The sequence below is a fragment of the Peromyscus maniculatus genome, chromosome 13, assembly GCF_049852395.1.
Source record: "Peromyscus maniculatus bairdii isolate BWxNUB_F1_BW_parent chromosome 13, HU_Pman_BW_mat_3.1, whole genome shotgun sequence".
Classification (NCBI taxonomy): domain Eukaryota; kingdom Metazoa; phylum Chordata; class Mammalia; order Rodentia; family Cricetidae; genus Peromyscus; species Peromyscus maniculatus.
Window position 1 is genome coordinate 5,051,670 of NC_134864.1, and position 25,605 is coordinate 5,077,274.

The window sequence follows — 25,605 nt, forward strand, 5'->3', positions numbered from 1 at the left end:
ACTGGCCATGACGACACACTGTAAGCCTAGCTCTCAGGAGGCAGAGGAGTAGAGGCAGAAGACATCTCGTGTTGAGGAAGAAGAATTTGATGCCAGCTTGGGTCACATAGCAAGATACCCCCAGAAAAGGCAGTGTTCTCCTCCACAGCACATATACTAAAGTTGGAGCAACAGAGAAGATTAAGGGCCCTGTATGGCCCCTGCACAAGGATAACACAAAAGTTTGTGATGTGATCCATATTAAAAAAAAAAAAAAAAAAAAAGAGGCTGGGGTGGGGGTGGGGCTCAGAGCGCTTGCCTGGTGTTAAAGCCCTGGTTTGGTCTCAGACACCGCTAGACAAGCACAGTGAGACTGTGAACCCAACACCCCTGCTTTGAACAGCCACAAACCTCTGAAACTTCTATACACGGGCAAGTGGGACCGTCTTAACCGAAGCATAATACTTAAAACATTTGCTATTCTACTCGCAGTAACTAGCAGCGTGAAGCGTGTGTCCACACAAAGTCGCAAAGACCGATTCTCACAGCAGCTTACTAGTCGCAGGCCAAACCAAAAACAGCGCCCGTGTTCACCACGAACAGTCAGCTAGCTGCGGTATGTCCACCCAGCAGGAAGCTGCTGCTGGTCGGTAGGAAGGAACCAAGTCGGACACGCACAGCCAGAGGCAGAGAGGTGTGTCTGCCCTGACCCTGCTTATGCAGAAGGGTGGGAGGCTCACTCTTGCCAACTTGTCAGCTCAAGGGTCTCTGTGTCCTCTGGGGCTGTCCTGGTCCCCTTGGTACGCAGTGGTTTTCCCTGGCCTCCTTGTGGAAGCCCTGCCTGAGGTCCAGCAGAGGGGGTGAGCGTGTGTGTGTGGGGGGGGGGGGGGGTGGTGCCCAGAGGTCAGAGACGGTGGAGTCCCACAGAGCTGGTGGTGCAGGCAGTTGTGAGCCGCCTGGTACAGGGATGGGAAGCAGGTCCATGACCGCTGCGAGGACAGCTAGCGCTCTTAACCGCTAAACCATCTCCATTTCCTCCTTTGTTGTCTCAGTTAAATAAACAATTAACCGCGTGGGCTTCAGTAAGAGACGCGGGTTTCCTACCATCTAAAGGAAGCCTTCAACCCTATCCTCAGAGCCCGGTCTTCACACCGCCCTCTTCACCTGCAGGCCGAGCTAGATGTGTGTGCTGTGGTGGTGTTACACACGCAATAGATGCAACACCGTGTGCAGCTTTGAACAGATGCACATCCGGGCGAAGGCTGGTATCACCTGTATTCACCAGTCCATCTTCTGCTTTAGTCCTTGAGGGTATTTGAGATAGTCTCACATAGCCACAGCCGTGGGCCACTCCAGGCTTAGGGTCTGTATTTAAAGAGGTGGAGGTCCCTGCTGCAGCTTGCCTGTGCCTGTCTGGCCATGCCCAGTCCAGATTTGGCCCTGGGTGGTGCTGTCAGGCGTAAAGCAGATTTCTTTTTCTCCGAGAAGAGGCTGTGGGGGCCTCTGATAGTCTGTATGTCCCAAGTCTTTGAAGCAATGCTTTGCTGAATGACACAGTTTCTTTTAATAGCATAGTCATTTTCTTTTAATAAACTTTTATTGAGGTACAGCATCCTTCCAGGCAATTGGTGTGGCTTAACACACACACACACACACACACACACACACACACACACACACACACGAGAGAGAGAGAGAGAGAGAGAGAGAGAGAGAGAGAGAGAGAGACAGACACAGACACAGACACAGACACAGACACAGACACAGAGAGAACTCTATGGTGACCTCTTCTCAACAGCCGACAGGAGGAAGGCACTCTGGGTAGATAGACTCCTGGACCTACAAAGCCCGGTCTACACACACAGCGGCATTATCACCAGCCTTAGAAAAAAAGGAGCCTCGACACAGGCTACAACAGGGAGCACCATGCGACCTCAGCTCAGAGAAACTAGCCAGACACTCAGTGGACAGGCGCTGCTGGAGTCTACCTGTGTGAGGAACTTAGATGAGCCAGATTCCTAGAGACAGTATGGAAGATCAGTTGCCAGGGGCTGGGGAAGAGGGCAAGGAATTTTTGGTTTCAAAAGTACGTTTTGGGGGAAGGGTCTCATGGAGCCTAGGCTGGCTCCAAACGTGCTGTGTATCTCAGAATGATCTTGAACTTCTGACCTCCGATCTCAGCCTCCCAGGTGCTGGGATTATAGACACAAGCCACAATGGCTGGTGCATCCGATGGTTTAGATAGCAATGTTACCACCATTTAAAAAACATAGGATCTGAGCATGGGAGCTCACACCTGTAATCTCAGGCCTCAGAAGGCTGAGGCAGGAGGATCAAAGTTTGAGGTCAATCTGGGCTACATAATAAAACTGTATTTAAAAGGGAAGGAAGGGCCAGGCTGTGGCGGCGTACACCCTTAATCCCTGCACTCAGGAGGCAGAAGCAGGCGGATCTCTGTGAGTTCCAGGCCAGCCTGGGCTACAGAGTGAGATCCAGGACAGCCATAGCTAACACAGAGAAACCCTGTCTCAGGGGAGAAAAAAGGAAAGGAGGGAGAGAGGGAGAGAGGAAGGGAAAAAATAAAGGGAGGGAGGAAAGAAAGATAGGAAAGGAAGGAAGGAAGCAGGCCAGGAAGGAGCTGAAGGTCAACTCACTGGTAAAGTGTTTGCCTGGTATCCCTGAAGCCCTAGATCTCTCTCTCTCTCTCTCTCTCTCTCTCTCTCTCTCTCACACACACACACACACACACAGAGCGAGGAGGGGGCTGCTGTCACTGAATATATGTGGTATGCTGGCCATCTTTCTAGACAATCATCTGAAGTTGCAGCCATGGTCAGCCGGCGCCATCGTCTGGGGGTCTGCAGCAAACCATCAGGAGGCAAACAGAGAATAAGGAGCTTGGACCCCACCATTCCCTTCGAGAGCATGCAGTCTCTCTGACGTAGCCACCTTCTGAGGGCACCTCCTCCATTCCTCCGCACTGGGCCCTGTTCATTTGGTCTTTAATGGCACTCTTTCAAGCCACTGATTTAAGAGGGTTTATGGATTTTTGTTGTATTTTGTAGTTCAGGCCTGAACTTGCTTTACCAGAATTTGTTCTGAGGCTGTTTTTCCTGACCACGTGATAACCAGACTACGGGAGAAGGGTGTTAACACATGCTCCAGACCTCTTTCACCACTGTCCTAGTCCACCAAAGAGAATTTAGGAATTACCGGGTTGCCAGACATGGTGCACACCTTTAAGCCCAGCACTCGGGAGGCAGAGGCAGGAGGATCTCTGTGAGTTCGAGACCAGCCTGGTCTGCAGACTGAGTTCCAGGACAGGCAGGGTAGGAAAAAACGGTGGGGGGCAGGGACACAACCTTTCAATGGGAGTGTGGCTTAACTCAGAGAGGCATGGAGCTAAGAGCTAAGCTGCAGAACAACTTTGGAGTGGGTAGAGAAGTTGCAAAGACCAAGAGTTTTCAAAACCCAAGGCACGGGGATTCCCTGGTGTCTCCAAACCACTCTCCCTGGCTCTGGCTTTAGAAAGCCGGAGGGCCAAGCTGCCTCCTCTGCATGGCAGGAATGTGGCGAAGGTCCTAAACTCTCCCCACCTCCAGCTTGGCTCAGTGCCTACAGCCGAGGGCAGAAAGCCCTGGGGCTGGAGCTGCCTGCCCACCCACCCCCTGCAAGTCCCTGTGCCCGTCCACCGCGGTGGGTCCGATAGCGACGTGTGCTGAGCAGTGAGTGATTGTCACGCGTCCCATCACACTCCGCCCTCCAAGGCCCTGGCATCGTTTCTGCTGGGCAGAGGAGCAAACTGGAGTTCAGAGAGTTCAAGCACTTATTCGAGGGCATGTGGCCGCAAAGTGACAAGAGCTGAGTTTAGAGCATGCCTCTCCTCCTCATGTGGCCATGATGGAGAAGTCCTTGTTCTGCGTCTAAAGGGAAGAGCTAGGATAGAGAGGACAGAGATTACAGATCTCCACCCTGGTTGGTTTTGTTGTGGCTGTGGCTGTTTGCACATGCCAGACTAATGCTCGACCACTGAGCAATATTTATTTTTGAGGCGAAGAATTTGGGGGATTGAATGAAGTGTGGTATCCCCAGACCTCTAAAAGAAACTCTGTCAGCATATGCCGAACACTACGCAAACCTTTCAACTTTGGACTAGTCCACTCTGAAGGAGAGGCAGCTCCACCCACTCTTATGAGCTTCCTGTGGCCAGGGCCCCAGACTTCAATGGCACAGTGTCTGGAGCAGCGACGCCACTTGCATTTTTCCCACTCAGGTCTAGGGATCCACAGAACTCTGGGTAGATGTGGGTGGATCTGCACACTGCTGGAATGACAGGGTCCAGAGGACACAGCAGAGACCTGAGAAGCACTAACACATCCCCAGTGAGGGTTGGCAGCGGGAACAGTGAGAGAGGCAACTTCCTCCTAGGTGCCCTAGACCTAGAGTGCGCATGTTGTAAGCCTGCCTGCCACCTGTCCCACATAGCTGTTGAGCCCTGGGAACTGGCTAATGTCACCTGAAATACCCTTAATTGTAAAGTATACTCTAGTGTTCCCCCACCAACTTGCTGGGGCTCAAACCCAGAGCCTGGTGCTTGCTCTCCGTCTCTACCACTGAGCTGCTTTTTTAAAAGCTATTTTTTTTTAACCTGGAGCTGAGGACCAAACCCAGGGCCTTGTGCTTGCTAGGCAAGCGCTCTACCACTGAGTTAAATCCCCAACCCCTAAAAGCTATTTTTATTTATAAATTATGTGTATATGTGTGTCTGTGTGAGGCTAGCCTGTGAGTACAGCTGCGCTCGGAGGGCAGAGATCCCCTGGAGATGAGTGACAGGCAGTTGAGAGCCACCTGACATGGTCCCCTGGAAGAGCTGCCAGAGCTGTGCCCTTACCCACTGTACCCCTCCCCAGTCCCCACTGAACAGATTCACAGCCTATACCCCACATTTCAAATCTTTGTGGGAAGGGAGATAATATAAAATACTTACTAATATTTTTAATATTGCTCACGTGTTGGGATGATAATATTCGGCACATATTGGATTTAATAAAATATATTAAAATTATTTTCATCTTTGTGTGTGTGTGTGTGTCTCTCTCTCTCTCTCTCTCTCTCTCTCTCTCTCTCTCTCTGTTTCGAGAGAGGGTTTCTCTGTGTAGCTTTGGTGCCTGTCCTGGAGCTCGCTCTGTAGACCAGGCTGGCCTCGAACTCACAGAGATCCACCTGCCTCTGCCTCCAGAGCACTGGGAATAAAGGTGTGAGCCACCACTGCCCGGCTCAGACCTTCTTTTACACATTTTGTTGTTGGCTACTGCAAAGTTTAACATACTTTGCAGAGCACAATGGAGCACATCTGTCATCCAGACACTTAGAAAGTGAAGTCAGAGCAACAAGCATTCAAGGCCAGCTTCAGCTACACAGTAAGTTCAAGGCCCAGCCTGGGATATAAAAAAAAAAAAAAATCAAAAGTAAAGTAAAATAAATTTAAAAAACAAAAGCCATGTCTCTTCTTTCTGTTGGATGACCTGATCATCAGTGTTGCATGCAGGTGGGCAGAGGGTTAAGTTCCTGAAAATGAAGGTACCATCACCTGGGAAAACCTGGTTGGGGCAGGAGTGGGGGTGGGGAGAATTGAGCCACCCTCGGGGCTGGAACTCAGAGCTGATTAACAGGGTTGAGGATGGATGTGTGGGAGCAGGAGAGAAGGGTTCTGAGGGAATGGCTGCTAAGTGGGGTGGGACCTTCCTGCAGCCATGCCCAGGCTGTGGGAGGGCTGTGTCAGGTGAGGTACAAGAAAGGGCATTGTTCATTATCTGTCCTGGTTACGTTTTTTTGTGAACTTGACACAGGCTAGAGTTACCTGGGAAGAGGAACCTCGGCTGAGAAAATGCTTCTATCAGATTGCCCGTGGGGAAGTCTGCAGGCATTGTCTGCATTGATGACTGATGTGGGAGGGCCCGGTTTGCTGGGGTTGTGCCGCTGCTGAGCAGGTGGCCTTGGGGAGCAGTCAGTAATCAGCACTCCTCCATGGCCTCTGATTCAGTTCCTGCCTCCAGGTTCCTGCCTTAATTCAGTGCCTACCTTGGTTTCCCCCAGTGATGGACTGTGGTCGGACATACAAACCAAATAAACCTTTCCCTCCCCAAATTGCTTTTGGTGGTGGTGCCTTTATCACAGCAACAGAAACCTAAGACACCAGCTATGGTGGTGCACATCTGTAATCTCCACACCTGGGAGACTAAGGCAGGTTTGAAGCCAGTCTGTGCTACACAGCAAGACCATGCCACAAAATCCCCCCCCCACACACACACACACATTCTTCTTTTAGTATCATGCCAGAGTCTCCTGGCTTTGTAAGTCACAGACAGCTGACATCACCCAGGTAATCTGTGTCTGCCCTAGGACATCCTCGGTGTGTCCCTTTGGTCCCTAGGCTCTGGCCTGTCCCCCAAATCATAGCTGTGGGTGACCAGAGCCTAGAGGTCCCAGGAGGGTTGCATCCCGGGGAGTTGGAACCTGCTGGCCTGGCCTGGGAGGTCTGAGGCATCAGAGCCCCCAGACTTTGGCTTCCACGTTTACATGTGGAGTTTTCGGAGGATTCTCCTGCAGCTGTGCCAGGTCTGGGCCTCAGGGACTGTGCCAGGAGCATCACAGGTGCCAGTCTGGCTAGCCGGCAGTGACAGGAAGCAAGTGTGAGGAACAGTGTGCTGGCAATGAAGGGGAGAATCCGATGCCAGCCACATGACTGGTGTTGTGAGCCACAGCCCAGTCAGGCCCCCGCACATCTGCCGGTCATTACTGAAATGTCACCTCCAAGGTACCAGAGGATGCTTCCTCGGGGCCTTTATTTATTTATTTATTTATTTATTTTAACTTTTTTTTTTTTTTTTAAAGAGTGTGCATGACTGTAGGTTCCAATGTATGTATGGGGGGGGGGCGGTACCCGAGGAGACCAGATGGCGTCCGATTCCCTGGAACTGGAATTATAGGTGGGTATGATCTACTCAATGTGGGTGCTGAGAACTGGAGCAGGGGCCCCAGGAAGAGCAGCTAGTGCTCCTAACCACTGAACCATCTCTCCAGCCTTGCCTAGTAGCTTTTTGATCATGGTGTCGAACACTTGGATCCCAGTATTCAGGAGGCAGAGGCAGACAGCCTTCTGTGAGTTTGAGGCCAGCCTGGTCTACACAGTGAGTTATAGGGCAACCAGAACTCCACAGTGAGGCCTTGTCTATATATATATATATATATATATATATATATATATATATATAGAGAGAGAGAGAGAGAGAGAGAGAGAGAGAGATAGATATAGATACATAAATATTCACTTTGTGTATATATGTGGGTAGGTGAGTGCGTGCTTGCCATGGTGGACATGTGTAAGGGTGAGAGGAAAACTTTCTGGACTCAGTTCTCTCCTTCCACAAGGTGGGTCCTAGAGATGGAACTCAGGCTGTCAGGCTTTTCCGCAAACACCCCATCCTGCATGGGTGCTCCTTAAGCCCGGAGGTGAACAACAACAAAAGAACTCCCTGAAACTGACCAGATTCACTAGACCACCCCCTGCTGGAGTAGACTCTCAGAGGAGAACAGCTGCCAGAGAGGAGCTGAGACAGCCGGGAGCCAGAGCAGATCCATGACAGGTTCTAACAGCCCTGCCAGGGACCAGGCCAGCAGTTCTAATCAATCAGCAGGTGCCCCATGACCTTCTGCTGGCTCAGCAGGCACCCATAGCCTTGTTAGCTAAAGATAGCTTCCCCTTTCCTGCCACTACGAAGTCCCTAACCACTAGGACCTCCCACCAGTCAGCCCCCAGGCTAATCCCTCCTCCCTGGAATTCCCCAAACCCTGCAAAAAAGGAGCCTGTGAACTTTTCTTGGGGTCGCCATTGGCTACCCCAACATGTTGGAAATAATAAACGCTCTTGTTGTTTGCATACATGACTGATGGTCTTTTATGAGATTTCTCTCGGACCCTAACAGAGTCTGAGACCCGCTGAGCTGCTGGACGAGGCTGAGAACAGAGTCACTGGGAAAGGACACTCTCCAGCCTGCCGAGCTGCCTGCAGGCTGTGCAGCGTCCTTCTGTCCTTCCGGTTTCCCAGCTTTGTGAGCTGTCACTCATGCTGGAGTGGGCCTTGGTAATGCAGCTGTCTTTGAGTCATCCCTGCTCCTGCAAGTCACCCCTCACCTATATTCCTGAAAGTAATCCCAATCAAACTTGTTAGTTCACCCAAGTTGGACTTTGATGATATCCGGTCTGCAGTGGGTTTCCTTATCTGGGGTGAGTAGACTAGTATGTTTTGTCTCCCCAGGAAAAGTGTTATCACATAACACACCTTTATCTACTAGACCCATCTTGCTGGACCCCTAATAGCATTTTAAACACACACACACACACACACACACACACACACACACACACACACACACACACTCCAACTTGAACCTAGGTTCTCTTTCATGACAAGTATAAAGGTCTGCTACTGAACTGAACCCCTTATGGTTACTAACTCCCCAATAACTGTTTTGTTTTGATTTGGTTTGGTTTTGGAGGCAGAGAATCTTAAGAGTGTAAGTATGGTCCAGGCTGCTATGATCTTCCTGCCTCAGCCTTCCAAGTGCTGGAGTCACAGGCATGAATAGCCATGCCCAGGGAAAGTACGTTTATTTTAATGACTTATTTTCTTGAACAGCTTTAAAAAAGAAACATATTTTACTTTGTGTGTGTGCTAGAGATTGAACTCAGGGCCTCCTTCACGCTAAGCATTGGGACTCTGCCACTGAGCCATACCTCCCTCCAGTAATTTTTTTTTTCTTTGTTTTGAAACAGAGGGTCTTGCTATGAACCCCAGGCTGGCTTCTGGCCCTGGAATTCTCTTGTCTCAGCCTTGAGTGCTGGGACTATAGGCGTGTATCCCCTACGCCCAGCTAATCGAATTACGTTTTCCTGAGAGCACAGTCTCTGAATTACCCCCCACCCCTCCACCCCGCCCTCGGTCCCAAAGATGCACATGCTACCAAATCATCCCCTTTGAAAGCAGATCCCGCCGCCCCGGCTCATCACAGACACATCCCAGCCTTCAGAGCGCAAGGGTCGAGCGGAGCTGGTCCCCAGTCAACCACTGCCGTGTTTACAAGCTGTTTCTCCACGCTTGGCTGACGTAACGCCAGTCCTCACCACCCTTCCTTAGGGAGAATGACGGCGGCGCTGCTTGTTTTTACTTCAATCTCTTGTTTTAAAAGTTGCCTTATTTATTTTCGAGCCTCTTCACAGTGCTGGCCCTCACCTCTTTTTAAAAACGTGTATGTGTGTGTGTCGGGGGGCGGAGGAGGCATAACCCAAGATGCTTACAGCATTGGTCTCTTACCTCCCGGGAATCAGGAATTTTTTTTCTCAATTTGTTTATTTTTTTGTTTAGTATTTTTAGTTTGTTGTGGAAACGTTTCAGTGCTACATGAGAAGCAGCCCCGCACTGCCTGGGGCATCTGGTACTCCAGAGCCTCAGCACAACGACTGCCCCCTACACGCGTGGGGACGTGCGGAGGTCAGCGCCCGGTTCTCCCATCTCAGCGGGTCCCAGGCCGCGAGCTCCCTGGTTGGAGCGCTTCTGGAAGAGCATGGAACTGCCTGAACGGTTGCCAAACTTAACTCCCTAGTCTTTGCGACTGGTCCCCTGGGACTACGAGGTCCCTCAGTTCCCCGAGGGTGGATGCTGGAGGCAAGATCAGAGTTGATTTTAGGGTCCATGCTTGGACTGAGGGACGGGTCAGCCTCCAGTGCCCAGCCTCGGGGAGGATTAGGCAGACGCGACCCCTAGGACGCACAGACACCCGCTTGTCCCCTGTCCAGCAGGCAGTCCTGCTGCTCCCGCGCCTCCTTAAAGCCGCAGCTCCGCCCTGCCTGCCCCGCCCACCCGCGGTTTTACCCAACCGCCGGGTCCCGAGCGACACCGCCGAGCGTCACAAAGCCACGAGCCCACAAAAGAGCGCGCAACCCTCTGCGTCCCGGTGCCGGATCGCCCATCCCAGCTCCACCATCATCACCCGCCACCATGTCCAGCGAGGAGCTGGCCCGCAAGCTGCAGCGCCGGTTGAGACTAGAGGCGTTGGCCGAGAACAACCACGGCGCCCCCCAGCCTGCACCCTACGCTGCCCCAGCGGGGGACCAGGAGCCTGAACCGCCTGCCCGGGCGCCCATGGCCAGCGCGGATTCGGAGCTGAGCGCCCAGCTGAACCGCAGGCTGGACATCCACCAGGGCGCAGCGCGGTCCCGCCGCAGCAAGGTCTTCAACCCCTACACCGAGTTCCCGGAGTTCAGCCGCCGCCTCCTCAGGGATCTGGAGAGCATGTTCAAAATGTGAGCGCTCGCCCTGCGCCCCCGAGGAACGGGAGATATGGGACAGGGCGAGGGGCGGCCGCGCTGCGAGTGGGATGGTGCTGGGAGGAGGTGCAGGGGGCCAGGGGTGCAGTGAGCATCTGGCCCAATGTAGCTGATCTTGCGCACAGGAGTTCATTGCGCGCGATCGGGGACCTAGGCGGGCTAGGGAATCTGAGAGTTAGGAGCTCTCTTTCCCGGGCACAGCTCCGAAGTTCCCACTAAGGCCCCCTCCTTGGAATCCCCTGCCCGCTCCACTCACTCACCCGTCCCCTTCCACCCACACGGGTCCAGATATTTGCTCTGAGCACCTTCTAGGAAGCAACCCCAAGGCGCACCTCACCTGCCAGCCTTAACTTTATCCCTCAGGGAGAAATTAGCAGGATTGTCCTGTTATCTTTTAAAACAAAGGCGAGAGTTAATCCTAGTCTTCCGCACCGGGTCTGAGGGATGAACCAAGGCTGAGAACTTGGTTGATTTCAACTCGAGAGACACGGGCATCCCTAGGCTCAGGTGGGGCCAGGAGCCTCCTGAGGGCGTCTCCTAGTCGGTTACCCCTTCCAGCCGGTTGGGTTGCAGATGCCGCTGGCTGGGGACTGATTCCTGCTACTAGTCACTAGGATGGTGGCTGCAGGTGGTGTCATCCTATCACCCATCCGATCACCCATCGGAAGAGGAGGGCATACAGAGACCCAATAGGTAGCCTGTCACGTGAGAGGTCTTTTCTCTGGCCTCATTTCCCCACTTGAAACGGGAAAGCAGTAAGCGAGATGTGGTGACACTCGGATTTGGGAAGCAGAGGCAGGCGATCTCTGTGAATTCGAGGCTGCATAGTGACACCCTGTCTCAAAAAAAAAAAATCACACTTATTTATTTACCGTGAGTGTGTATGTGGAGGTCAGAGGACAATTTGTGAGAATCGGTTCTCTCCCTCAGCCATGCAGGTGTTGGGATCGAACTCAGGTGGTCAGAGCTGGTAGCAAGCGTCTTTACCAGCTGAGCCATGTCGCCGGCCCGACCTTTGCCTTTTAAGGTCACAAAGTAGTCCGTACACCGAAAATGCCACCAAGCTATTAATATTATTTCCAGAATTGGGCCGAGACCGGAAAAATGGCTGGGGGAGCGAAGGCCGCTGGCCAGGTCATGCTTGGGCGTCTTTAAAAGCGCTTGGAATGTGTTTGTCCTCCGCAAGGAGGCTCTATTTAGAGGCTCTGTGGCGAGCACGCCTCCACGACTCACGCTCCGAGGTCTGCACAGACCGCACCTGCAGTACCTCGGACACCTCGATTTCTCAGTGCCTGGCTCCCAGCCACTGTTTTCTGGATTCAGTTTGGGCAGCCCAGGAAGGTGGAGTTGGGACTAAAGAATGAGCGAAGGTGGAAAAGCCCGGGGACAGACAGTGGCCTGACAGAGACCACAGTGATTTACTTTGGGTTTTACGGTTCACGGGAAGGGCTGCTCTAGCCTGGATGTTCCCAGCGTGGCGATCCCTCCACAGTCCTGGCAGATTTATCTTCGCCTTGCTCTGTGGTCTCTCCAGCTCCATTTGTTTTTACTGGGAAACGCTCTTTGGAAGGTTGTTTGTTAGTGGGCTGCCTAAGAGGAATAAAGTCCATCGGGTCGGGAGGTCTTTGGGACCCAGCCCTGTTAGCGCTGGCAAAGACCAGGCACTGGCCCCGCATCAAGCTAAGGGGAGGGCAGTGTGTGAACTGGTGTTCCAGGAGAAGCGACAGCCCCAACTGTGCTGGGCATTTCTACAGAGCTGTACTGTCCGCCCCCCGAGTGCTAGGTTAGAGCTTTTTCCACTTGCAGTAAAACCCAGCATTACCGAATGTTAACTTAGGAGTTATCTGGACCAGCTTCAGGTATGGCTGGATCTGGGAGACTTGGGTGATGATGTCGTCAGCCGTGGTTCATTTATCTTTTCTTCCCACCCCCTCTCTCCGCTTCTTGTTCTTTGTCGGGGTCTTAATACAGCCCAAGCCAGCCTCCAATTTACTATGTAGCTGAGGCTGGCTAGCTCCTGGTCCACAATGCTCCCTTCTCTCTGGAAGGGGGCTTCACTCTCTCAGCTCGGGCTGGGCTTCCAGCTGTTGAAATTATTTGCATACAAGGTACCAGCCCAGCACCTTCTTGTTTTGTTTCCTTGAGACAGGGTTTCTCTGTGTAGCCTTGACTGTTCTAGAATTCACTCTGTAGACCAGGCTGGTCTGGAACTCAAGGCACTGCTCCTGCCTCAGCTTTACGAGTGTTGAAATCAGAGGTGTGTGCCACTTTGGCCCTATGTTACTTTTTTCTTTTCTCTGAGACAGGATTTCTTGTATCTTAGGCTAGCCTTGAACTCACCATGCAGTCAAGTTTGACTTTGAACTTCTGATCCTCCTGCCTCTAGCTCCTGAGTGCCATGACTACAGGCTTATACCACCATATCCTTTCATGTAGTACTGGGGATCAAACCCAGGGCTTTGTGTAGGCTAGGCAAGTACTTGACCAACTAAGCCACACCCCTATCCTTCTGCATGACTTTTAAAAGAAAATATAAAACTGCCCAGGTCTTCCTGAATACCCACTTGCCCTCTAAGCACCACACTTTGCCCAGAGTGCTGCCTTGACCAGCTTTGGGCCAGACAAGGAACTCGGCAGAAAGCCTGGGTCTCCTGCGGCCCAGACTCTGCTGGAGACCAGTGCATTCTAATCAGCTCCTCTCTGCTTCCCTGACCCTGAGAGCCTGGTCTGCTGGGGCAAGCTCAGGTCCCCTTACCACACCATCCCTCTGCCCCTAAAGCAGTGTGCTACAACAAACCAACAAAACCCAAACACAGTGTGTGCCGGCCTGTCTTCTGTGGCCTGGCTTTCTACCTTTTCCTTCCGGCTGACCAGCCTCTCTGGGAGGTTGTGAGGAGCTTACCTGCCATCAAGACTCTGAGGTTCAAACCTGGCCTTTCCTCTGCTCTCCAGGAGAGTTCCTCTGGGCAGCCAGTTTAAGCGTTCTTTGTGTTTGGGTCCCCTGCTGTCCTGTGGTATGTGGGCAGCAGTTCACTGACACTTGTTGGAAAGACCTACTGGGTTGGTTCCAGCCACTGACTTTCAAATCATATGTATTGCTTATTATTATTTATTGTGGCTTTTGGAAGTAGCATCTCAGTCTGTATCCCAGGCTAGCCTTGAACTCAAAGCAATCCTCCTGCCTCATTCTACGTGCTGGGATTATGGAAATGAGCCAGCACATCTGGCTTTACTCTCAGGTTTTTAGATGATTACCTGACTGTCATTTCGTCCCCATGAAAATTTGCACCCCCTTCTTGTTTAAGGATACACTTCACCAAGTCGAAGGGATCTGACCCCGAGGGGCTTTTGCTCGGCTGTCTGTCTTTCCTCTTCTGGTCATTTGTGGCAGGGTCTCACTGTGAATGGTCCGCTGGCCCACAGCACCACACCCAGAGACAGCCCACTCTTTGAGCTGTGTTGTGGTGGTCTGGTCCTCCGGGGGTCAGTGGGTGGATCTCTGGCTCAGTGTCCCGCTTCCCTGAGGCTTCCAGAACTCAGTTCCGTACCCTGGGTGGCTGAAAACAGGCACACTTTATTCTTCACAGCTCTGGAAGCCAGAAGCCTGCTCTGCAGGTGCTGGCTGAACCCTGCCTGCCCTGCTGGCCACAGGCAGAATCTTCCTGCCTCCTATCTCCACCTGTCTGTCTGTCTCTCTCAGTGTCTGTCTGTCTGTCTTTCTCTGTCCCTGTCACTTGCCCACCCACCCCCTTTCTCTCTCTCTCTCTCTCTCTCTCTCTCTCTGTGTCTGTCTGTCTGTCTGTCTTCACATGGCATTCTCATGAAGCTTCCAGGCACTGGATTCAGGGCTACCCTAATCTAGCATAACCTCATCTTAATTTAATGTATTACCTCTGCAAAGACCCTGTTTCCAGCCAAGGCCACGTTGTAAGGTTTGAATGGATGTGTTATGGGGGGAGAGGATTCTACTTAACAAAGGAAAGTGAATGAGACAAGCCCCTCAGCCGTGAGATTTAGGAGTGAGATTGAGGAAGGTAGGAATCTCATCGCGGAGTTCCTGCAGCCCCAGCCCCCTCCCCATGGACTAGCCTTCCCAAAACCCAGTCTCTTGTAGAAAAGCGATCCAGCGGAGCCCAGCCCGGTCTGTGCCAGGAGTGCTCTGGCTTCAGCTGGCCTTGCCAGAATTTCACTTTTCAGTAGTCTCTAGATGCGCATTCTGATGTCGCCCTCTCTCCCCGGGCCCCCTGCAGGGTGTGACCAGATTAGACCAGCGTGCACAAAGCACACCCACTCTTTGTAAGGAAGCGAGGATAGATCGATTCACCTAGACACAGCAAAAACACTCCTCGGTCTTTTATATTTGATTTTCCTGTTTTAAATGACTTGGCCTAGGGGTTCCTTACATTTTTTTTTTTCAAAGCTTTAAAAGCGGGGAGAGAGGGAATGGTCCCCAGCCTGGGAGCTTGCTGGGTTCTTGGAGTAGGTGTCAAGTGTCCCGAGTTCTAAATGGAGTGCCTGAGAAGAAAGACAACTTTCTAATGAGTGTGGGAAGCCAGAGGGAGGCGTCGGCAGCCTGGCCGGGGCTGTCGCCTCTCCGTTTCCAAGCGTGTAAGTGTGTCACTGAATTGCTGGAGCCAGAAGAGTGGCCTGATTTTAAAGGGTGAGAAGGGCCCAGAAGAAACTGACCCTATAGTGTGTGGACACGGCTGAAATGCGATCCGAGCTGGCCGTGCAGTCAGGCTGGAGAGGAGACTTTAATTAGCCTGGCTGCTGCAGAGGCCCCTGGCAGAGGGAGGTAATGGGCCCAAGCCGCTCAGCATGCAGCTGTGGGGCCTCTCAGCACAGTGCGGAGAGCTTGTTTCAGCTCCCCAAAGAGAGGGTGGGAAGGGCAGGGTTAGCCATAGGAAAGTTGCTGTTTATTAAGAATCTGAAATGCGGATATCGTGATGCCCCGCCCAGGCCACATTCCCCTGTCGCCAGGACACCACCGACCACTGAAATCGTGGATTTCCCTCTCCATCCTCACTTTTTCTCCCTCCTTAGTCGGCCTAGGAGGAGGAAGAAAGGAGTGTGGGGTGTGGATGACTGGATTTTCCTTCTTTCTTAGTTTTGGTTCTGGAGCTAGAACTCAGGGCTTGTGCGTGTCAATCATACCCTCCACTATGGAACCACACTCTCAACTCTTCTAGATTGAGAATTTTCATGGAAGTGAAGTGTGTCCTCTTAAGGCAGCTGGAGGGAGGTGTCCACATCTGGGCATCTTAAGCTTTAGTGTGAATGAGCATAGCTCATTGATAGAATATTTATAGTCAGCACGCTTGAGGCCCTGGGCTCGGTCCCCAGTGCAAGCACACACACACACACACACACACACACACACACACACACACACACACACACATGCACACACACGCACGCATGCACGCACACACGATAGGAAGAGTAGCAACTCACCTTGGATTTGAAGTGTTCTTATCTCACTGGGTTTGCACATTTTGTACATTTAACCATCTTGACTTGAGGGAGAGGCAGGGAACCCAGGACTGGCCTGAATCCCTGGGAAGTAGCTCCAGGCTGGTCCTCCGAGGCCTTGGTCTCTAGTAGAAAGATGAATGACTGACGGTTCTCTCTTCCCCTCCTCCCCCCCCCCCCCCCCCCCCGTCTCCTCTCCATCATATTGTATGGGGATTTGAAGGGCGGCACTTTAAAACGGAGAGATGAAAACAGTTTTTAAAGCCTGAAGGATTTCTGTGACAGGGAGGTCACAGCTGGGTGGTGGCTGCTGTGTCCCCTAAGCATCCCTTGTCACCTCAGAGCGAGCACTGCATCCTGGGTCCATCCAGACCAGGGACCCCCCAGGCAAACGTGGCATTGTGATGGGTTTTGCCAAGCTGGAGGAGCTCTCCTTTCCTGTGGCCTGCGGTGGGGTTTCTGTTAGTGAGGAAAGAGAAGTGGCCCCAACGGCATCCCTCAGGATCCTTTAGTGAGGTAATGCACCATGATTCTGTATGCCTACCTACTTTGTGTGTGTGTGTAAGGTTTGCTCTGTTTGTTTGTTTGGTTTGGTTTTGGTTTTGGTTTTGGTTTTGGTTTTTTGAGACAATTTCTCTGTGTAGCCCTGGCTGTCTTGGAACTTACTCTGTAGCCCAGGCTGGCCTCGAACTTATGGAGAGCTGCCTGCCTCTGCCTGCCGAGTGCTGGGATTAAAGACCACTACCGGCCGGCCCCTACCAGTGATTTTATTTACCTGAGGGGTTTTGGGTGGCAGGTATGGAGGCCAGCAATGGGGCTTGGGGAATCCTATCATGAAAAAGGGGTGGCTCTTATAGTCCGTTCTCCGGGGACACTCATGTCTGCCTCTGCCGTCCACATCTATGCCCGGTGCTTTCTTCTTGCTGATGGGCATGGGTCTCTGGGCAGGCTGGAGTATGGGCTACTGTGGGGGGCTGTGTGGGATGTTATGTCGACTGTCATCCCAGCCTTCCCTCAGGTAACCCTCCCCCACACCCCTCTGAGTCTGAAGGGCCCAGCCGAAGGGGCTCGTCCACCCCTGCCTGCCTTCCATCCTTGAGAGCTGCTTACTGCTGTTCCCCACCCCTCCACCCCTCCACCCCTCCACCCCTCCTCCACCCCTCCTCCACCCCTCCTCCACCCCTCCTCCATCCCTCCACCCCTCCACCCCTCCACCCCTCCTCCACCCCTCCACCCCTCCACCCCTCCCCCCTCCACCCCTCCACCACCCCACCCCTCCTCCCCTCAACCCCTCCACCCCTCCACCCCTCCACCCCTCCACCCCTTCACCCCTCCTCCCCTCCACCCCTCCACCCCTCCACCCCTCCACCCCTCCACGCCTCAGTCCCCTTCGTGTTCTTCACCAAGTGCGTCTTGGGGGTCATCCCTCTGACTTCCTCCCCTCTGAAAGCCAGGAATGGCTTTGATGGGCCTTGTCCCTTCAGTAGGGGCCTGTAGTTTGGTTGCTAAGGTCCCTAACCCTTGACTTAGAGGCCTTGACTTGTGTAAGCAGTTGTGTGTGTGTGTGTGTGTGTGTGTGCTGGGGATGGAGCCCCGAGCCTTGTGCGTGCTAGGCAAGTGTTTTATCACTGAGCTACACTCAGCCCTGGGCTATTTTATTTATTTATTAAACAAAGCATCATTGTTGTATGTGTGGTGCACAGTGTAGAGGTCAGAAGACAACCGTGTGGAGTCTGTTCTCTCCTTTTCCTTGTATGTGGGTCCCGGGATTGAATTATTGAATTCAAGTCTTCAAGTATTGGCATGCATGGCAAGTACTTTACCTGCTGACACTCTCTCTCTCTCTCTCTCTCTCTCTCTCTCTCTCTCTCTCTCTCTCTCTCTCTCCTCCAGCCTGGAATCCCTTGCTTCTGAATGAAGGTCGGTTCTTTGGCTTAGAGCTAGGCCTCGAGTGCTGGTGATGGCAACAGACCTCCTTCCAGGCCTAGGCTAAGCAGGGCCTTGGGGACAGGGTGGGGACTGGGTGGAGGCCGAGCGGAGTGGCAGCGGGGCTCCTCGTAGCTGTGTTGGGGTCTGATTCCAATGTAGTGACCCTCATCTCTGGAGGGTGTGGTGGCTATCTGGTCTCCCTCTCCAAGGCCAGTGATAGGTCACAGACCCACCCTCGGCCTACTGCCAGCTTGGACTTGGATTGCAGGAAGCAGAGGAATAATGTTCAGGACTTACAGGCTGTTGTGTGCTGGTCCTTAAAACACCAAGAGACGCCCCCCCCCCAACCTCCCCCCAGTCTCTCCCTCCCTCCTCCCTGCCACAGTGCTTACTGAATACCCATTGTGCTTTGGGATAGCTCTTGCCAAAAATATCTCACTGCTGACAGCCCAAGTTCTTTGGCCATGGGGACCTGCTGAGTTCAGTCATGGCCTTGGGGAAGCTGGCCCTGGATCCTGCCCAGCCTGGTCTTGGCAGTGACTTTCTCTGCCCCTCCCTAAGTGTTTCAGGCTTCCCTACCCAGTGAAATTGAGCTCTGTGTTTGGAGCCATGCAGAGTGCCTACTGTATACAGGCTCGCATGGGAACTCATCCCTTCGTTTCATGCTCTGAATTGGGTGTCCCAGCATGCTTACGGTGCAGCCAGGAAATGGAACCACAGAGAAGCCGGACCACCAGCCCAGTCAATGGTGGACCTGGAGTTTGAACCCAAATGGCTTTGCACTCTGTTTTCTGTGTCAGGAGTCTTCTTCATTAATGGCACTTCTACCTCGAGCCGCAGGCTCTAAATCACAGCCACCCTTGACCCACATGGCTGTACTTCTTGTCTCTGCAGCCAGCCTGAACTCCAGGTCCCAGTGGACCACCCACCTCATGTCATACCGGGCCTAATCCATCTGTCATGCATGTTGTAGCCACAGGGGCCTTGCCTGAACCCACATCTTATTACTTGCCTCCTTTTTCAGAAGTCCTTGTGGATCAGAAGCAGCACAGAACATTCGTAAAACAAAGCTCAGACTCCTCATTGCTGACCCTTAAGGGCCAGCCCACCCTTCTCTCACTGGCCTGCCCTCTGGCTAGTCTCCAGCAGATGGTACTTAGCTCTGTCAAGTCATTGTCTCTTGTGTGGTCCCCTCCTCTTCCTGGAAAATCAGCCATATATATACACGTGTATGTGTGTGTTGGGGGGGGGGGGCGGTGTTTTGAGACAGGGGTTCTCTGTGTAGCCCTGGCAGTCCTAGAACTCACTATGTTGACCAGGCTGGCCCCGAACTCAGAGATCCTCCTGTCTTTGACTCCCCAGTGCTGGGATTAAAGGTGTGTGCCACCATGCCCTGCCTAGAGCCAGATATTTTAAAAGAAAAAAAAAATGTTTTTTAAAGGCAAGGTGTTGTGCAATTCATGCTGGCCTCAAACTTAGTACGTAGCCAAGGATGACTGAATTTCTAATACTCCTGTCTCTACCTCCAAGTGGAGGCGTTGGGATATCATAGATATATGCCACCACGTCTGACTTACGTGCTGCTAGGGGTGGAAGCCAGAGCGCAGAGCATGCTCACTAAGCACTCTACCCACCTAACTGTGTCTCTAGTCAAGGATTCTTTATGGCTGAGTGTGACCGACATTTCCCTGGGGTCTTCCTGGCCATCTCAGGGGCAGGGACCTCCTATGGAGATTCTGGGCTCCGTCAGCTGCGGTTGCCTGAAGACCTTGTCCAGCGCTAGGCAGTAACTCGAACCTGTGGCGGGGTCCTGCGCCTCCCTGCAGCACAGCCACTGACCCGCTCAGGCGCAAGCCTGTAAGTGAGATGTGGAAAAGGTAAACGGCCACTTCTCAGGTTGTGTCCAAGATCGCGTGACCACCGAGGGTGCAGTTTGGGGCCTTAATTAGGTCACTGGTTCCAGCCGGGTATTCTAGACGCTGAAGGCTGCTGGGTTTAAGGTGGTGCTAGCCTAGAAGAGGGCATGGGAGGAAGTCTTGTTGGCGAGGAGGAGTGGGGGCAGAGATGGCTGTCTGAGGCTGAGCACAGGAGGGTGATGGCCTGAGTGTACTCCCTTCACTTAGGAGCCATAAGTCAGTCCTCACCTTACACTAAAGCTGGGCTGTGGCCCTTGGCTGCCTCTACCTCCCCCCCCCCCCATCTCTGTCCCGCCTCTTCTCCCCCAGCTGGCCTCCCCAGTCCCTTTACTTCCTGAATTTCCTGACCTGGGAATCAGGGGTCAGGGTGGACACTGCCTAACCAGCCCTAATGGACTGTAGAAAGCCTCTAGTGTTTGGGGGCAATGTCCCCATAGTCCCCAACAGGACTAGTCCCAGGGGCACCTCTACCCTGGGGCCCAGCCCCTCAGGACTTTTCAAGGCTGCAGCACAGCATGCTCCTTTGGCCAACTCTGGTTGGAAGAACCTTCCAAGTGCGGTGGGAAGGCCTGTAAGCCCGGCTCCTCTGAGGTTGAAGACGCATTCAAGTTCAAAGGCCACTTGAGCTACAATTTGAGTTCAAGGCCAGCTAGAGATGTAGCTCAGTGATGGAGTACTTGTCTAATGTGAGAGACCCCGAGCTCAACCATTGGTAACCACCACCACCAACAAAAATGTCCCGGGACTTTCCCTCTGTCACCCCTCCCCCCCACACACACACTGTCTAGAGCTGCTTCAGATCGGCATCCTGCAGGCCACCAGAGCCTCTGCCCTCTCCCTCTGCTCATTTTCCTCTCCTTTCTGAATGAATCACCTGGAACTCTAAACCTCCAGGTGTTTTCACTCAGTTCCCTGTCCCAAGTCACAGGCCAGCCTGCCTGTGCCAACTCGGATCCAGCAAAACCTAGACTCCCTTCGAAAAGCACCCTGGGATCATGAAGTAACAGTCGGTCCCTAGCCAGGTGAGTTTTTCCTGGTGTGCTGGGCACAGCTGAGAACTTGTTTGCCTGCAATCTTTTTTTTTTTTTAAAAAAAGACTTTTATTACTTCTTAATTATGGGGAGGGGGGAGCGCACATGTGAGTGCATGAACCCTCACAGACCAGAAGAGGGAGTCAGGTCATTTGGGGGTGGAGTTGAAACATTTGATGTGGGTCCTGAAAACCAAGGTGAGTTGGAAGAGGAGGAGATGCTCTTAATTATTGAGCCATACTTCAGCCCCTCTCCTGGTCATCTTAGCAGCATCTGGAAAAAAGAAGGGATGACCAGAGAAACAAGAGCACATGAGAGTACCTGGGCTTTGAACTGGTGACTCCAGCAGCAGTCCAGCAGAGGCTGAACTGGCCAGTCATATTTACATTTTTGGCTGGTCCCTCAGCACCTCCTTGGCAGGTTCTTGGCCTTTTATGAGAGGAGGCTCATGTGATTAACTTGTTAGGTCGTTATCATGCCCCTTTAGGGTGGCCTTGAAGGTGCCAAACCTTATTTCCTCACGATATACCTGGCATCAGTGGGAGAATTTACACATAGCCTCCCCAAGGTTTTGTTGACTTACTTTCTTTTGGGCTGGTTCCACTCCCTATTAGCAGCTTTCCTCAGCAGGTATCCTGCGGCTCTGGCATCTCCAACATCTTGGGGGTCTCCAAAGGCAATCCAGGCTTCACCTTTGCAGCTTCATGCAATGGCCTCTCTAGGCCTCCATTCAGGGATACTTCTGACACATGCCTGGCCTCAGCACCTCACCTTTCTTTAGTCGTGGAGGAAGATTCTATAACCCCCTTCTTCTATCTTTGACTCTAAAGCCAGAACCATATTGTTATGATTTATTACTGGGGGGACCCCGAGGGTATCCCACGTGTGCAGGGAAACATGCTGGCACGTTGAGCAGGTACAGTGGCCGGCTGGCGGGTGACCCACTCCATGCGGGCATGATGGCGGTGGCCAGTAATACACAGCCCAGATGCTGCATCCACGTGGACAGTTTTTATAATAGAGAGATAAAGAGGCAGAAAGACAGAAAGAGGGAGACAGAGAGAGAGAGAGAGAGAAGGAGGGGGGTGTCTTTGTGGGAGTGAAAAGGCAGAAGAGAGAGAGAGAGAAAAGGGCGGAGTTTTTCCTTAAGAAGAGGCTTCTACATCAGGACGCAGGGCGGCCCCAAGGGGCAGGATCAGAATATTAACATTTCTCCATTTTGATTATTATAAAAAGAGGTGACTTACGGGAGTAAGTAGGGGAGCAAAGGCATTGAATTCTTGAGGCTACTTCAAGCTGGCAAGGGGCGAAGTGAGGATGGGGGTAGCCAGGAGTCATGCATGGCGGGAGGCGAGAGTGAAGAAGCATTGTTAGTGGTCATCATGGAAATCTCTGGCGTCTGTGCCTTGAGGTTGCTAGGAGAAAAAAAAAATAGATTGTTATCATTGGCCTTATGAGCTGTGCTAGCCATGGGTAGAGTGATAACTGCCAGAAAGAATGGAACAGAGAAGTGTCCTGGTTGTACAGAGGAGGCAAGGGTGAACAGGGTCCAGCTGCTGGGCAGGTGCCTGCCTGAGCCTGGAGAGGTGGTACTGGCAGGGAATTGAAGGATGTGTTCTTCAGGATGTTAGGAGCCTTCATATCTGTCAATTCTCTGGAGGTGAGGGTACATCCTTCCCAGTTGGGGCTTGGCATCCTTGGAGCTGGTGCTAGCTGGTGCAGGGGCTGGCATATCTGGAGAGCCCCTTGTTCCAGGCAGTGGAGGAAAACTGCAAGATATACTAAAAAATGGGTGAGGTTAAAATGGGCTCTGAAAACTGCTAGGTTTCATCAGACCAGATTTTTTGATGCAGTAACACAACTTTTCCCAGGGACCTGCAGGTATCTGTAAGACAGCTGGAATAGATTTACATCATAGCAAAAGGGTTGAAAATACATAGAAATTTAAGGACTCCTAAGAACTGTTTGTAGTCAGTGTTGTATCAGTTTATCAAAGCTGCATTTATCAATATTAAAATTTTGAACCTCTGGAGTTATATCTGAAACCAGTCTATCCTGTACCATGAAGTCTGTGAATGAGGCATAGCTGTCTGTAATTTTAATAGGAAAGTTATTAATGAACTGTCAGTAATCTTGGGATTGGGGCTGTCAAACTGATACACTCTAGCCATCAAACATCATCAGACCTGAGAAGGATAAATTTAAGAAGTGAGACAGCTTTCCAGCTACCTAGGCAGCGATCCCAAGTCTCTCTGTGGTGGGGGGGGGGGCAGGAGCCCCAAAGGAAGCATTTGTTCAGCTGATAGGCCCAGAAGATCTGACAGATTTTTCTGTGGAGTAGGAATTTGGGAAGATCGACCTACCTGTCTCAGCAGGGGGCCAGTTGATCCCCATTGCTCCAGTAATTCAGTCTGGACAGGATCTCAGCATTTCACTGCATGGCTGGTTTTGCCATAAGCTTACAGGTGAAGGATCTGTGGCCATCCATCTTCTTGGAGGAGATACAGGATGCTACCAGGAGCTGACATCTCTTTATCATAAAAAAGCTTTTACATTAAATGTCTTATTCTCAGATCTCTACAGGTGTTGGAGGACTGGGGGAACAAAATCTGTTGGATGTATTTATAACTTTGAGAGCCTATATATGACTTAAATCTGAGTATACAGGCTTCCCAGTTAGTTACAGCTTAATGAAGTTAGCAAGGAGAGGGGGGCTGACCTTTGAGTACAGCCAGACTGTAATCCTGAATGACTTACATAGAAATAATCATTTCTTAAGCTCTCTCCTGAGAAGGCAAAGACAAGTGACAGGGAAAGATCCCAAGGCCGAATGAGAACAGGAGAAAAGGGGCTTGTGAGTCAGGGTGCGGCCCAACTCTGAGAAAAGGACTTTCTGAGAAGAGGAAAAGGACCCTCTTGGTGGACCAGAAACTCCATCCTGAATGATTTATGTAGAAATAATTTCTTAAGGTCATACAATATCTCCCTGCTTCGGCATAAAGAAGGTCAAATGTCTTATTGCAGAACCATTTTAATTAATAAATATCAGTGAACATTAGATAGCTAATTGGTCCTCTATGCCAGGGGTTTTTCATCCCTAACCAACCCTCCAGCCTGTCCTGAGAACAGAAAGCACAGGACGACATATTCTCCATAGCTGCTTCAAGCTGAGCTGGGGCCCAGGTGTGCAGGACCCAGGCAATGGGGCATTTGTCAGAAGCATGTGGTCCTCTGACCTGGCTGTAGAGGCAGGGGACATTTAGGTTTGGCTGTGGCCCACATCACATAGACAAGAGTCTCTGTTGGCATCCACGGCAGGCAAAGCGCTGCAGGTTCCATAGCCGCTGCTTTGATGTTTCTGCCAGCCTGCTGGAATATAGACTAGAGACGGGAGTTAAAATTTATGAATTTATTTGGGGCCTTCAGGCCTGTAGTTTTGGTAATTGGAGACCAGGAGAGAAAAAACCGCCATCCTCAGGAAAAGACACGTGAGAAAGACTCCTGAACTGGGACATCTGAAAAGCAGCAGTAGACTCATACCTATAGGTTTAAAATCCTGAGCTTGTGACCCAGATGGTATCAGAATTGTATTAATGTTGAAATTTAAAATCTTTTTTTTTTAAAATATGTATTTACTTATTATGTATACAGAAGAGGGCACCAGATCTCATTACAGATGGTTGTGAGCCACCATGTGGGTGCTGGGAATTGAACTCAGGACCTCTGGAAGAGCAGCCAGTGCTCTTAACCTCTGGGCCATCTCTCCAGCCCCAAAATTTAAAATCTTAAGCATTAGTGCTGCTACCCTATCGGCAGGCGTGGCTGCAGAGGAACAAAGGCCAGGCTCATGCTGCCTCTAGTAAAGATGGTGGTGAGGTCCTATGACCTGTCTGCTTTGACCTTAGCCAAGATGGTGGCTTGACCTTATTTAAGATGGCACCAGCTTGACCACGTGACTGCCCTTATCAAATATGGCAGCTGAGTGGAGAAGAGGGAGAGGGAATAGGGGTTGGTATGTAAAAGGAAAGAAATTTTTTTAATAAAAAATTTATAAAAAAAAAAAAATGTGGTGGCTGATCACGTGCCCATGTGGTTTTGTTGTTTGGTTTTGGTTTTTTTTTTTGCCAAGACAAAAACGGATAAGGAACAGGTAAATGAAGCATTAAAAAAGTTAGTCAGCGGGCGGTGGTGGCGCACGCCTTTAATCCCAGCACTCGGGAGGCAGAGTCAGGTGGATTTCTGTGAGTTCGAGGCCAGCCTGGTCTCCAAAGCGAGTTCCAGGAAAGGCGCAAAGCTACACAGAGAAACCCTGTCTCGAAAAACCAAAAAAAAAAAAAAAAAAAAAAAAGTTAGTCAGAGACAAGTTAACAAGTTAACATGGCCATCTCTCAAGCCCGCGGAGCAGCAGAGGAAAGGCGGCCGATGGAGGAGGGAGGGGCAGGGCTCTGAGCAGCGGTGGAGCAGCCGGCGGGGTGGGGAAGGGCCCGAACCAAAGTCCTGCAGGGGGACAAGAGGTCCTGGCAACAGAGTCAAAGCGACGGAGAGAAAAGATTCAAATGATGGGATTACAGACAAGGAAAGGAGTAGAGGCAAGGGGTGTGCATGCCGCGGAAAAGAACCCGGCAGCAGGTGATGACTAACCGCTCAGCCGAGGCTGGAGGAGCATGCAGGGGTGGACCGCGGGGAGGGGCTGGGGGGGGGTAGGTGCATTTTTCCACAATGAGGTGTAACGGCGCAAGACAGCCCTTGGACCGTCGTCACAGAGGCCATGAACCGTATGATCGTGAACAGGCAGCCTCCGTAAGCTGTCACATGGGGCAGGGCCCGAGGGGCTAGGAGCCGGAAAGACAGCCAGCGCAATGAGACTGACCTCCAGCGTCCCAGAGAGTCAG

General features: G+C 51.9%; 1 protein-coding gene, 1 long non-coding RNA gene and 1 pseudogene across 3 annotated transcripts in view; 2 read left to right on the plus strand and 1 right to left on the minus strand.

The window, feature by feature from the left end:
* The first annotated feature begins 132 nt into the window (after nt 1-132).
* LOC121822193 (U6 spliceosomal RNA) lies at nt 133-245 on the plus strand (annotated as a pseudogene).
* Nucleotides 246-9,593: 9,348 nt separating this feature from the next.
* The window catches only part of Efhd1 (EF-hand domain family member D1), a 53,519-nt gene continuing 37,507 nt past the window's right edge, over nt 9,594-25,605 (plus strand). Inside the window, exon 1 of one of the 2 annotated variants that reach the window (XM_006984222.4) lies at nt 9,594-10,341. In XM_006984222.4, the coding sequence (XP_006984284.2) occupies nt 10,037-10,341 (305 nt within the window). In that variant the 5' untranslated portion in view covers nt 9,594-10,036. The remainder of the gene's footprint in view (nt 10,342-25,605) is intronic. The other variant, XM_042259766.2, reaches the window with a different exon arrangement.
* LOC143268256 (uncharacterized) lies at nt 20,758-21,792 on the minus strand. Its single transcript, XR_013043951.1, has 2 exons — nt 21,297-21,792; nt 20,758-20,986 (listed from the first exon to the last, which is right to left on the minus strand). It is a non-coding gene; the product is annotated as an uncharacterized LOC143268256 (long non-coding RNA).